Here is a 14732-nt window from a genome sequence, read left to right on the forward strand (position 1 = left end):
TGGGGCTAAGAATCTGCCTTTCTAACAAGTTTCCAGGTGCTTCTGATGCCCTTGGCCAGAGACCACACTTTGAGAACCATTGGGTTTGTAGACTGACATCAACATAAAAATGCAGTTTCCTCCTACCTGTAAAACTGAAGTCCAACTTCATATTTTACTGGGATAGAAATATTAACTTCATTATCAAAAAGGGCTTCAGGAGGCTCTTCACTGTCACTAGGAAATACACAGCACATTTGGACAAATCATTAAACCATTGACTATTTAGAGACATTTCTGAGCATTTGAAAGGGAAGTTTATTTTGGCAACTAAATAAAAGGATAAACAGGTAGAATTCTTAAAAAATTTTTTTAATGTTTATTCATTTTTTAGAGACAGAGTGCAAGTGGGGGAGGGTCAGGAGAGAGGGAGACACAGAATCTAAAGCAGGCTCCAGGCTCTGATCTGTCAGCACAGAGCCCAACGCGGGGCTTAAACTCATGGACCGTGAGATCATTACCTGAGCCAAAGTTGGACGCTTAACCAACTGAGCCACCCAGGCGCCCCAAGGATAGAATTCTTGTTTCTGTTGTTGTTGTCATTTTTAAACCAGGGTGGGGAGGGGGGTGGGTATTATTAAATTTCCTAAGCTGATTCTGAGCTGCAGCTTGGGTTGAAAACTACACCAATTTAGTCCAAGGTTTCTCAAACTTCTTTAGAAGGATTATGATAAATATCCTTGGGTCAATTGTTAAATACACAGATTATTGGGTTTCTCTTCTTGAAATACAGATTTAGTAGATCTGAGTTGGGGCCTAGGAATTTGTGTTTTTAACACAAATCATACAAGTGATTCTTATTTATTCTTTATAGACAAGGACCTCACCAAAAGACTCAACTAGGGTCACATGGTGGAGAGTCAATATAAAATCTTTGATCTTCTTGTTTTAATAGTCTTTCTGTGCTTATTGCTTGATGCTTATGTTATTTGTTCAGAATATATTTATTCCCTTGATTTAAGTTGTCATTTCAATTATGTATTATGTAAACACATATGTATGTTTATACATACATATGCGTATCTCATACTCCCCTGTATTAAAAAAAAACACATGTGAAGTATGTAACAGTTACCAACACTGGCTCTGGGGCCAGAGTGCGTGGGATTGTTCTCGAACATTAACACACTTTAATCTCTCTTTGCCAAAGTTTCTTAAAATTATTTAATCTTTCTTTGCCAAGGTTTCTTAATCTATAAAACAGGGATTTATCAATAAATAAATGATTATAATAAGTGCCAAGTGCTTAACATTGTGCCTAGATGTAAGAAATATCTAATGAGAGTTAGATTTCATTATTTTTTATCACATACCCCCTCCACCGAGTGACCAAGCACCTAGCGTCTGGGCCCACAGAATGGACAACAAGGACATTTTAATGGCTCTGCTATTCCCAAGTGTACTAAGTGGCTTTGTGCGAGCTAAAGGGCAGTGAAGGCAGCACCTTGCTTTGGGTAATAGATATTTATGTGACTGGGCTTTTGCTATGGATGGTCTCCTCTTCTCCCACCTGTTCCCTGCTGTAGCTAAATTAATCTTCCTAAGAAACACCTCTGTATATATGACTTCACCCCTCAAAAACTTTTCTGGCTTCTTAGGACTTGCTCAGTTAAGAAAAAATGCCTCATCCTGACATTTCAATACATTTCAACACACATTACCACAACATGGTAAAATGCACACCTTCTGTTTATCTTCTGTTACTCCTTTATGTATTCTCTATATGTGAGCTACAATGGATTATCTAGTATTCCACCAATAGATCTAGTGGTTCATCTTTGAGTTTTTGCTCAAGCTCTATATTTTGTCTAAAATGCTCTACCTAATTCTATTTACCAACCTCTCTGTGAATTGCTACCCACCCTTTAAGGTCTTTCTCAATTACAATCGTCTTGATAAAGTTTTCTTGGGGTCTCATTGCCCGGTAGATATAATTTCAACCTCTGTTTAAAATTTCTGATACATGGTTTACATTTTTCGAATGAATGTTCCTTGTTCTACCCTATATTATAATAATTTATATACTAGTTTCAGTGCCCTGCTATAATTTTCACCCTATGAGGAGGTTCATGCCCATATTAATTTTTATATTCCCTATTGTGGACTAATTTAATACCTTGTCCATAGATGTCAAATAAATATTTGTTGAGTTAAACTGAGCATACAGAATTCATTTACACATTATTTTCTCACTTATTCATTCACTCTATATTAATTCAGTATGAGGGATCATGCTAGTTACTGGGGAGTAAAGCAACAAAAGATAGAACTTTATCTCAAGTTTATGGTCCAGTGGATGATTACACTTAGAAGAAACTTAAGACACTATTTCAATTTCCTCATGAGCCTTTCATTTTTAGTCTGGGTATTCTATGATATCTTTCAGAAGCTCTGACTTCTTTGTATAAAATATATTAAACTACAAAAAGGTATCATAAAACTTTAAGTCTAGGTGTGCCTGGGTGATTCAGTCGGTTAAACGTCTGATTCTTGATTTCAGTTCAGGTCATGATCTGATGGTTTGTAGGATCAAGCCCTGTGTCGGGCTCCAAGCTGACAGCATGGAGCCTGCTTGGGATTCTCTCTTTCCCTCTCTCTCTGCCCCTTCCCCATTCATGTGCTCTCTCTCTAAACAAATAAAATAAACTTAAAAAAAAAAGAGCCTTTAAGGACATCTAACGATTCAGTTGACTCTATGGGCTGCCAATAAAAATTAAATTAGCAATCCTGTAAACTTCTAAATAAATTTAAATGAAATTTGGCAGATATAAGTGATGTATGATTACAATACGTTTTACAGCTCCTAGACCAATGGCTTAATCTTGCTGGGTGTATTAGTTCCATTAAATAAAAATTTCTTTATTTTTAATTATTCATAAGGATGTTTTTGTTAACTAAAGGGGTTCATTGCCTTCTACTTTTACTGATCCTCATAAAAGTTGTAAGTTCCAGTGAATCTATAAAGCAAAATATTCTAAATATATGGAAGAAATTATATACTTATAACACATACAGTCATGCATACATATCGACCAACCTGGTTGCACTTAAATGAATGGTCACATTTTCCATGAGATAAGATGTGTTAAACTGAAATAATATTTTGAAAGTAACCTATGAAATAAAAATATTTTTAGTTTAGTAGCAGATAAAGAAGTAGAATGTTTACATTGATCAAAATGTTTAATTACATTAATGATATTATTTAGACTCAAATTATAAAGTTATTTACAAAATCTTACCTTATAAAATAAAACCTCATCACATCTCAAAAATTGAACAAGATATACATGTACTTTTAAACTTTGATTTTAAAGCTCTTTTAATCAATTTAGGCTCATTCATAGAAGGGATGACTAGAATTCAGGTGTCATGAGATTTGTATGGTTGTACCATATATGTGTGGAGTTTTCTTCTGTATTTTCTTCTCTCACATATATTTTGAGCTACATTAAAAAACATTTTTTAAAAGAATCTTCAGCTCTGCTGTTTTCTTCTTGCTTTGAAGTAGCAATCATAATTCCAATAGAAGCTTTATTGGGTGGGCTTGAACTACAATACTTTACAAAGGGTCAAACTGCCAAAGTCTCTCAGTGAGCTCCTTTTTGTTCTGCTTTTCCTTAGCTCCCTGACTGGTGTGCACATATAAGTCTTGGAATTTTTTATGAGTCTTCAGAACTAGGAAAGATGCTAGCAGAAAAGTAAGGCTAAAGAAGGTGCCCATTCCATTTTGACCTGATACTGAAATGCTTAAACTATAAATATAGATTTTGAAATCAAAGTATATTCTAAGTGCAAAGCCCATGCAAAAATTACTTGAAAATTATCTTCCCATTTCTCTATTGATGACATGAGAAACTTTGATTTGAGCCTTTAGCAAGGAATTTCTAAAGAAAGAAAAAAAATGCTTCAGAAATAATTAAGATTGCAATCAATATCTCTAAATGGCTGAAATGTAACATTTTTATTTCCATGTCATTATTCTTTAAGAAATGGACATAATTCTATGGTTAATTAAAGTGGTCAGGGGAAAGTGTAGACATGAGTCGACATTCACTATTTCCATGTAAAAATGGAAATTATGGGTGTACTTTTTCAAATATGATATATGCTTTATGGATTGATAGGGAAGAAATGCAATTTCACAGTAAATTTTATTTGGGATAGTGAAGAAATAGATTCCAAAAGTAAACTGGCACATCTAGTTAGTTTCATAGCTAAACTGATTTATAGAATTCAATGATAATTACAGTCATTTGTAGTTTCTTCAATCACCAGTAGCCATGCCACATGTGTCAAGGGAAAAGGCCTTTCATAATTCTCATTTGCAAAAGAAAAGCTAAGTGACTTTGTTATATATGTGCCATTTCCAGATGTCCAACTCCGTTTATCAACTTCTTAGGATGTGCGATGAAGATGACAAAGATCTGTTTTGAAGTCTTATATTACAAAATATTATAATGTAAAGAAGCTGAAATAAGTATTTGGGATAGTATTTCTCTCTCTCTCCCTTTTTTAAGACTAAGGCATGTAAGTAAAGTATCTTCTTATCTCAATCACTTTGACTAAATATTTCCCTCATTAACTCCATATGAACGGAGGAGGAAATATTCATACTGAAAAGCAACTTTCAATGAAAATATATGCAAATATGTTGTTTATCATTAAATGAAATAATTATTCTCTGTTTTTCATGGAAATGAATATGGTCTTTAAAAAGACATGAAGGCACTCTCCTCACTTGTGTTCAACTACTACTGTAGGTTCTAGCCAGGGCATTTAGGTAAGAAAAAAAAGAGTGCTTCTATTTGCAGATGACATGATCTTGTATATAGAATATCCTATGGAATCCTCTAAAGAACTATTAGAACTAATAAATAATTTCAGCAAGATTTCAGGATAAAAGATTAGTATTTAAAAATCATTCATATTTCTATACATTAGCAATAAATAATCTGAAGACAAATTTAAGAAAAGAATTTCATCCAAAATAGCATTAAAAAGAATAAAATGCTTAGAAATATATTTAACAAAGGAAGTGCAAAAGTTGTATTCTGAAAAATAGAAAGCATTTTTGAAAATAATTAAATATCTAAATAAATAGAAAGACATCCCATGGTAATGGATCAAAGACTTAATATTTTTAAGATGGCAATACTTCCCAAATTGATACACAGATTCAGTGTAATTCCTATCAAACTCCTAGCTGGCTTTTTTTTTTTTTTGTAGAAAATGACAAGCTGACCCTCAATTCCAAATGAAAATACAGGGGACTGGAAGAGCAAAACAATTTTGAAAAATAGAACATAGCTAAAAGATTTACATTTTCAGGTTTCAAAACTTACCAAGAAGTTATAGTAATAAAAACAGTGTGCACTAACAAGGGTGCCTAGGTGGGGTGCCTCAGTCGGTTAAGCGTCTGACTCTTGATTTTGGCTCAGGTGGTGATCTCATGGTCAGTTGTGAGAACCAGCCTCCCATCAGGCTCTGTGCTGAGCTTAAAGCCTGCTTGGCATTCTCTGTCTCCCTCTCTCTCTGCCCCTCCCCCACTCACACACACATGCACATGCTCTCTCTCTCTTTCTCTCTCTCAAAATAAATAAATAAACATTCAAAAACAAAACAAAATGGGGCACTTGGGTGGCTCAGTCAGTTGAGCGTCCAGCTCTTGATTTCGGCTCAGGTCAAGATCTCACGGTACGTGAGTTTGAGCCCTGCATCAGGCTGACAGCACAGAGCCTGCTTGGGATTCTCTCTCTCCCTCTCTCTGCCCCTCCCCTGCTGATGCTCTTTCTCTCAAAATAAAAATAAATAAATAAATAATTAATTAAATAAATAAATACAAAACAAAACATGTGTACTGACATAAAGATAGACATATAGATCAATGAATACAATTGAGTCAAAAAATAAACAGACTTTCAATAAAAGTGCCAATACAATGGGGGAATGAATAACCTTTTCAACAGATGGTGTGGGGCAACTTAATACACACACACAAAAAATGAAGTTGGACTCTTTCTTTCTCACACCATACACAGAATTTCATCAAAATGGATCATAGACCAAAATGTAAGAGCTAAAAGTATACAGCTCCTGGAAAGAAACATAGGAGTAAATCTTTTGATCTTGGGTTAGCAAAGCACAAGTGACAAAAGAATAAATACATTAATTGGACTTCATCAAGGTTAAAAACTTCTGTGTTTCAAAAGACATCATCGAGAAAGTGAAAAGACAACAGAATGGGAGAAAATATTTACAAATCATATATCTGATAAGTGACTTGAATGCAGAATACATGAAGAGCTCTTATAACTCAGTAATAAAAAAAGACATCCCAACTGAAATATAAGTAAAGGATCTGAATAGATATCTGTCCAAAGAAGATATATGCACAGTCAGTAAGCACATGAAAAGATGTTCAACACCATTAGCCATTAAGGAAATGCAGATCAAAACAACAATGAGATACTACCTCACACCCACTAGGAGGGCTATAATTAAAAAGATAGGCGATAACAATGTTGAGAAACACATACATCACTGATAGGAATGAAAAATGGTGCAGTCACTTTGGAAAACAGTTTTCCAGTTTCTCAAAATGTTATATGTAATTATCATATAACCCAGGAATTCCACCCAAAGAGAACTGAAAAACATATGCCCACACCACAACCTGTGCACAAATATTCATAGTATTATTCATACTAGCCAAAAAGTAGAAACAAATGCCCATAACCTGATAGATGGCTAAATAAAATAGGATACATCCACAAAATGGAATATTATTTGGAAATGAAAAGGAACTACTGATACATGGATGAGCCTTGAAAACATCATGCTAAGTGAAAAAAGCCAGTCACAAATGACCACAGAATATATGATTCTATTTATAAGAAATGTCCAGGACAGACAAATCCATAAAGAAAGTAGGTTAGTGGTTGCCTGAGGTTGGGGGAAGGAGTGGAGGAGAAAAAAGACAAGTAATTGGTAAGGTGTACAGAGTTTCTTTTGGAGATGTGAAAATGTTTTAACATTGATTGTGGTGATGGCTGTACAATTCACTATCCGGTGAATATATAAAAACACACTGAATTGTACACTTGAATGAGTGAATTTTATGGTACGTGAATTATATCTCAGTGAGGGTATTATTAAAAAAGAGAGAGAAATGAAAAAAAAATTCTATACAAAGTTCTAAACCAACCTGTTTGAAAGATTCGTTTTTTCTACAGGCCAGAAAAGCCTACTACTATCAGATAAATTATTAAGTATAAATGTTTAATTTGGTTTTAATATTTGAGTTTGACTCATGCCATAATTGACTTTTGATTCCAATATCTCAATATTGTGAACTCAAACTTCTCATCTATATCAGGCTGAAATACCATTAGAGGGATTTATATATTTAACTTTGAACACGGTATTTTTCATATCAAATTGCCACATGTATGTTTTATAATCTGCTTACCTCTTCTTCTCTTCTCAGGAAGGGATATCTAATTTTACATGTGAGATTATGATTGGATTCACAACTGTCTTTTTGGATAGCCTTGGAAGAAAGAGTAAACAGAATTAGAGCAGACACACAGGTGAAATACTGGAACTTGGTTTTCTAGAATTTTTCCAGGTATGCCTTGGATTCTGCCTTGCTAAGATCCGTCCCTCAATTTAGTTGGGAGAGTCACATTATTCTGTGATCACCTGTCTCACCATCCATGGAAAATCTGAAAACATCATGTAAGTTAAGGGAAACTGAGGGACAATGCACATCACATCTTATCCTGTCTAGACTTTCCAATGTAAAATGGAGGTACTAACAGCATGTACTGCACAGGTGACTAAATAATCCACACATATTACTCGGCCACATGGAAGCCCACAGTGAATACCTATCATAAGAAGAGCTCAGTGAAGTGGTAAGACCATGAGCTCTGATGTGAGACCCCCAGAATTTAAATTCTGACTCCATCACTGTTAACTTTCTCCTTGCCAAGACTCCTCACTTCTCTGAGCCTGATTTTCTGTTAGACGAGGCTAGTGATACTCTATTTCATCAAATCGGAAATGCCACTGAGACTCACCATTATTTTGTGTACCAATAGGAAGGAAAAATAATGCTGCCAGCTAAATAAACATATCAACTGTAAAATGCAGTTATAGAAAGGTTAAAACATGACAGAAAGAGATTTTATTAGAATCTCTGTAGTACAATAATACATATTTGCTTAATGAGAATTGAATAAGTGGGACCCTGAGAACAGTGTCTGGAATATAATATGACTCAAGAAAAGACTGTCATTATTATTACTATTGTTGTTACTGTTAAAAGATGTAGAGGCCTCTCTACCGAGGCCATGAAGTCAGTTGAAGAGAATACTGGCAATAATTTTTAATATAGTTCCCTTTCCAGAAAAAAATTCAGTGGTAATATTTTCCCAGTATCACTTTGCACATTTGGATTTATAATTAACATTCTTGACTGAATCTAAAATATGTGGTAGTAATGAAGGACATATTTTTAAGCTCTGTTAGTCATCATGTCCTTAAATGATATCCTAATAAATGGAGACACATATCAGTGAAAGTCTGAATTTGCAGAAATTAGACAATGGAGTTTTAATATTATACTAATAAGGGTACTGGTTTTTAATATGAATCACATATATTACTAATTCATACATAAACAGAATCTTAAATAAAGGGGATTAATTCAGAGATAAGAATTAAAAGAAAAGTTCAAATTTGGAAGTGCTCATTATTATTCCTGATATAGCATCTTGTGCAGCTATGTTATTGCCAAGATAAATATTCCATCATGACAATGAGACATTACAAGTTAACACCTCTTTTAACAATGTAAGGATTTTGCATAGAAAATGAAAAATGGTATCTTGATGTTTCTTTATGTAAACATGGGGTTTTTTTTTTTGTTCCATGCATGCATTACTCTCTCTGTAGGTCTATTAAACTATTTGACCTTGATTGTTATTTTGATATTTTTCCTTGACTTAGTCTCAATTTCACTGCATAATGCCTCCATGAAACATGATTTTGCTGCATCACAGTGATCCTCGCCTCATACTGAATCTGAAAAGAGTCACAGATCTCTATAGAAATCTATCAAAACAAAACCTTTTTAAAAAAAGTTTGGCACTTTCACCATTTGTGAGTACTAATTTTTACAAAATGCTCTCTGTTCTTCTAAACCCAATTATTAGTTCTTCTAAAACAATTAGTTCAGTAGCAGGAAAAGTAGACTTAATAAATAATGATTATATGAATAGACAAACATAAAACTAAAAGTTTACCTCAATTCCTGAAAAAATTAGGTTTGGAGAATAATGCACTATGGTTCTGGTGTTATAGGCACTGTCCTTTTTGTTTTTGACTGTGAGACTAACATTGAATTTGTCATTGTGGGACCTGACAATAAGCAGGCCCTTTGCTGTGGTGGATACTTGCAGGGCGAGGTCCGAGATACATTTTTCCTTGTTTCCACAATCTTTGGCAAAGGGAATCTGAAATGGTCACAGAAAAGTATTTTTTGAAATTTAGTTAAGCATGATTGAAGATTAATTATTAACTTGCTGAGAAGAGAAAAAATATTGCCAAACTTAGTTAAGCAAGTCACAAAGAGAACAGATTCCACTGCAGAAATCATAAGGAATTTTAGATTTATTCCTATAATTTATAGGGAGAAATAATAAACTTCTGGATATAAATTCTTCTAGTCCTTTAAATAATGCAATTTTCACAGATGTTTTTCACTGGCTTTAGTCTGCCAGACTAGAACAGTTTCAAGAAAAATCAAGTCAAGTACTCTAAGATCCAAATCTATGAGAGAATACTTTAATGCTCAACTCTGATTACGAGATTTCCTATTGAAAAGAATCAAATACTTAGGAATGTAACAGAGCTCAGTCAGAGGGTAGAAAATGGTCAAGCCACATAACTGGGAGCTTTCCCTGACTCCTCTTCTCATTAGTCACACGCCGTTATCCAAACCTTCATTAAGAGCTATCCATTCTACCTTTCTTCTAAGTATCTTCCAACTATCTTCTCACCTCTAGTTACCATCACCTCTAGTCTAGTCATCCTTATTTCCTCCCTGAACTAATGCAACAGCTTCCTAAGTGGTCTCCTGCACCCACTCTAATTCCAATCATTTCCCTTCAATCATTTTCCACACTGCAGCTGGAGTAATCCTGAAAAAAATACAAATCCAGTGCTATCACTGAACCAATTAAAGGCATCCATAGCATTCTATTGCTCTTCAAAATATCTGTGCAGTAGCACAAAGTCCTGAATGATCTGGTTCCTGCCTATCTCATCCCATATCACCTTCCCCCTTTGCTCTTTAGCTTCAGCCACACTAGAGAGTTTAGTTTAGTTCCTTTATGCCTCAGAACTTTTACACATATCCTTGTGCATGAAACACTGCTCCCTCCACTCCTCTGAATAGGATGGAAAATCCTCCTATGCTTCAGATCTCAATTTAAATATCACAGCTTCAGGAGAGCACCCCCTGGCTCTCTGCCTAGGCAAAAGTTCCCAGAGAACAATGAAGTTCTCCTCCAGAGCACATGCTTTACTTCCCACCTAATACTTGTTTCCTGGGTTGGTCTGTAAGCTCTGAAGTCTGGTACATGTAAGACACACAGTAAATATATTTGAAAGGAAGAAAGGGAGAGTGAAAGATATGGGTATGGGGAAAACTAATTCCCCATCCTTAATGTCTCCTCCATTGGTGCTACCCCATCCTTCTACTTGCTCACTTACTCCTTCTCAGGGGTGGGACACCAGATTTTGTGAATTTGGAAGCAGGAACATGGTGAACACAGCTCAGTCCCTTCCCGTCTCTCCTGCTCTTGGGGCAGCAGTGTGCCCATGGAAAGCATACATTCTTGCTCTATATCTCCATTCTGCAAGTTTTATGAGGTGAGCCCACACGAAAAAGGCCTGAGACTGATGAGCACTGCTGATGATATATTTGGTAATCTGTGGTCTAAGCCTTGTTCAGTAGGAAGACACCCAGTATGCTGAAACCAAGCCCTGCCACTCAGTGTTTGTTGGTAACAAAGGGAGTTCCAGTAGGCCAACCCATGTCTTTCTTTCTATTGGTCTTAAATTCAGGAGAGATAAAAAAAAAATAGGTGGTATTTATAAGTTCCCTTGAGCTCCAACAATAGGAAGTAGAAGAGTTGAGAAAAGTCTAGAAGAGTCTTATTCTTTTTGTAAAAAAAAAAAAAAATGATTTAGGGTTGTGTGTGTATGTCTGTGTGTTACAGGTTTCTCTCCCCAAGTATATTTACTTATACGTATTCTGAATTTTAAAAAAATCTGACTTACATATTCATGTACTGAATTTGGTAGGGAATCATCAAGAACAGGCCCGTTTTCTGGATCAGTAAGATTAAAATCCAAAGTTATCCTCACAGAGTCCCGAAAGTCATGCTTGTCCTACAGGTTGAAACATAAAACACTTTATCATTGGTATCACATTACTGGATGTTCTGACCTTGTCATGGCTTCTTTCCTCTTGCTCCACTGGAGAGAGGTGGCCTTCTGCCTTGATAAGGGACATGGCTGGAATGCACAGGCTTCAGAGTATGACCAGTTGATTCACCTCTAGCTTCTTAGGGAGCCCTGCTGGAGTGATCCGGTGTGCTGTACTTTGCATAAGAATATCTTTTCTCTTGAGACCTTAGGCTAAAAATTGCCAAGTAATACTTCCAGGAAAGTCTCCCAACTTCAAAAGAGCAAACTTTATTTAAATTGAGTTGAATTTAATTAGCATAATATATGCCTGGAGTTGTAAGAATTTCATAATATAAAGTGATATGTAAGTAGTATGAATGCAATCAATATTGTTTTATACTATCATCAGCAATGGCCATTATTTATGGCATGTCCAGAATTATGAACTTTACAGACATTATTGAGAAGTATTTCAACATCTTCCAAGATGAATGACTCTTATAGTCATTATTTTACATTTGAAAAACTGGGCCTCTAAGAGACTAAACAAGTTGGTGAAAATCACTTGGAATGTGAGGAAGCCTTGCTATAAATTCCATCCTGCCTGACTCTGGAATAAATGTTAAAGTATCCATTTAAATGCAAAAAAATTTTGGAAATTTTGAAACTGGTTCACACATAGTGCACAGACATAGCTATATTCTAAATTTTGGACAAATATATACTACAGTTACTTCTATTAGGTTGGAGGCGGTGCCACATCTGGTTTCACACCCTTTCGGATTCTATACAAGTTCGAACTCCTAAACGCTCAGTTCTGATGAAATAGATAGGAGGATAACTCCAATTGTTTTTTCTGATTATAGATTGATATTAGTGTTGACAGATAAATTAATTTCAATGTATGTCGTGGGGAATATTAACTTGAAAATCACTGAGGAGAAATACAGTACACCAGCAGGGCATGTTTTCTGTCACTTCCCTACCCCAACTATAATATTTTAAACATGTAGAATATGAATACATCAATAATACAGAAATAAGTCAAAGGTGGTAGAAACCTGGCCTGTTTCCTTTAAAATTCCAAGATCATGTACAAGTTCCAGGTCTGTCTCAGTCACTAAAATCAGTGTCTTCTCATAATATCCATTCTTCTCTCACTCTCTCTCTCTTTTTTTAAGTACCATGTACATTATAAGAAAATGTTTAAGAAATTCCTGCCCTTATTGGGAATGTTCCCCATTTACACAATGACTCAATAAAATGCATTTTAAATGGTTCAAAAGGGCTTCCTAGCCATCTCTGGAGATTAAGAATTTGCTTTCTAAGGCTCCCTCATCACTGTAATAGAAAGAAACTTAGGTATCATAAAGAAACTTAGGTTATCATGAAATAAAAAATAACAGATTTTTTCCTCTTCAATTTAAAGTCAAAGAGCAACATACAAAATTCAGTGGATAAGAAGGGACCCGGGAAAGCATATGGCCCAAAAGTTTTCAGGGCATGTAGCCACTTATCTACATTTGACAGATGAGGCCCACAAAAGTTAAATGATGTTTTCAAGTTGAAAGAATAAATGAATGGATACAAGAAATGAGTAAGTGAATGAAGGCAGAAGGTCTCTTATCAACCAGTGCACTGTGCCTTTTGCTATTCCATAATATATGGGTATCTGATAACATACACACAGGGAAGATGAAAGATAGTCTTATGAAATGTATTTGGAAATGAGAAGATCAGGTCTGTGATTTTCTGATAAAAGTGACCAAATAAAATGAAGGTTACTTTGTGATGTGCACTCCAAAATAAAATAATATGGGTGACTTGAAATAAGACATCTGTGCTTTATTCTTGATTTGGAATAAAGCAACTATAACATATGATTTACTTGCCAACATGTAGAAGGAAAGCTTAGTGCATTCTGATTCTTGAACTGTGATGTTTCTTTGAATCTTTCTTTCTTGAGTTCCAGAGAAAAAACTTCGTGATATCTGTCTTAGTGAATCTAGTGTGACACGGTACTGTATATCTGGGGAAAAAAAATGACAAGAAACATTTACTTGGGGTAACTTTCATATGGTCCAGTTCATTAAATTAGCATTATAGAAAAACCTTGTGAGCAATCAATCAACAAATAGTTTCTATTATTCAGCTTATCCCCATTACTGTAGTACAATGGTACTCACAGTCATAAAGATAATCTTTAGGAACTCTACAGAACCACCTTCGGAGTTCACTCTGCTGTTAATGTTTAATTACACTTATTTCATAATGTATATGTACATATGCACACACACATATGTGTACACCTACATATCAACTAATTTCCTGACCATGCATGTGTTTACTGGGTTTTCACTTAAATTATTATTATTATTTTTAGTTTAGCAATGTTGAAGTCCTGCTTAGAATATTGAATATATTTCAAAAGACACACACAAAAAAATACACTAATGAATTTTTACCTATTTTGTGAAAAGGTCATTTTAGATTATGTTCAAAGCACATAGTAAAATAAGTTTAAGAAAATAGGTGTACCAAAATAAAAAAACAAGTTAAACCTTACACTTTCTAAAAAGGCAACAATCCTACTCATTTGAACCCTTAGTTACTGTACAGAAATCAAATGAGACTGAAATAATATTGTATATGAAAATGTAAATCATTATTTTACACTCCTATAGCTAATTATCTTCTAATCAGAGGACCATTGCAGAGCATAATTATGCACATGTAGAGCAAACTAAGAAAAACAGATTTTAAGGATTAATGATTTTTCGTATTTCACTTACCCTTGGTTTGTAGAGTAAACTACTCTTTTGCAGCCAATGGCCTCCACAGTTTTGAATCTAACACGTTTTAATATCTTTAAAAAAAAACCTTAGGAAGTGTGCGTGTAGGGAGGAGGAGACACCCAGGCTGTGCCTGAGAACTCACACATGGAGCATGTCTGATTCTCAAAAGCCAGGGTCACCTTCTGAGTAGAGCAAATGAACCTCAGTCAGGTGGGGGTGGCAAAGCATTCAGGTCCCCTGCAATATCAGTCTTACCAAAGAGGGGCAGAAGAAGGAAGAGAGGGTTTGTGAAAACCCACAGGAAGGAAAACTGGGCTCCTCTGGAGCCCAGTTCCCAAACTCTAATCTCCAAACTTGTATTATTATTATTGTTTTTAGTACCTGGTTGTTTGCGGTAAAGGGGAGAGCCAGAGGGGA

General features: G+C 35.1%; 1 protein-coding gene across 1 annotated transcript in view; it reads right to left on the reverse strand.

Annotated features, from left to right (window-relative positions):
- ITGA1 (integrin subunit alpha 1) overlaps positions 1-14732 on the reverse strand; it is a 159815-nt gene that overhangs the window by 17999 nt on the left and 127084 nt on the right. Inside the window, exons 17-22 of the mRNA XM_043598743.1 lie at positions 13413-13549; positions 11392-11502; positions 9351-9560; positions 7511-7591; positions 3077-3153; positions 127-216 (exon numbers count right to left, since the gene is read on the reverse strand). Coding sequence (XP_043454678.1) covers positions 127-216; positions 3077-3153; positions 7511-7591; positions 9351-9560; positions 11392-11502; positions 13413-13549 — 706 coding nt within the window. The remainder of the gene's footprint in view (positions 1-126; positions 217-3076; positions 3154-7510; positions 7592-9350; positions 9561-11391; positions 11503-13412; positions 13550-14732) is intronic.

Source organism: Prionailurus bengalensis, chromosome A1 (assembly GCF_016509475.1).
Source record: "Prionailurus bengalensis isolate Pbe53 chromosome A1, Fcat_Pben_1.1_paternal_pri, whole genome shotgun sequence".
Lineage (NCBI taxonomy): Eukaryota > Metazoa > Chordata > Mammalia > Carnivora > Felidae > Prionailurus > Prionailurus bengalensis.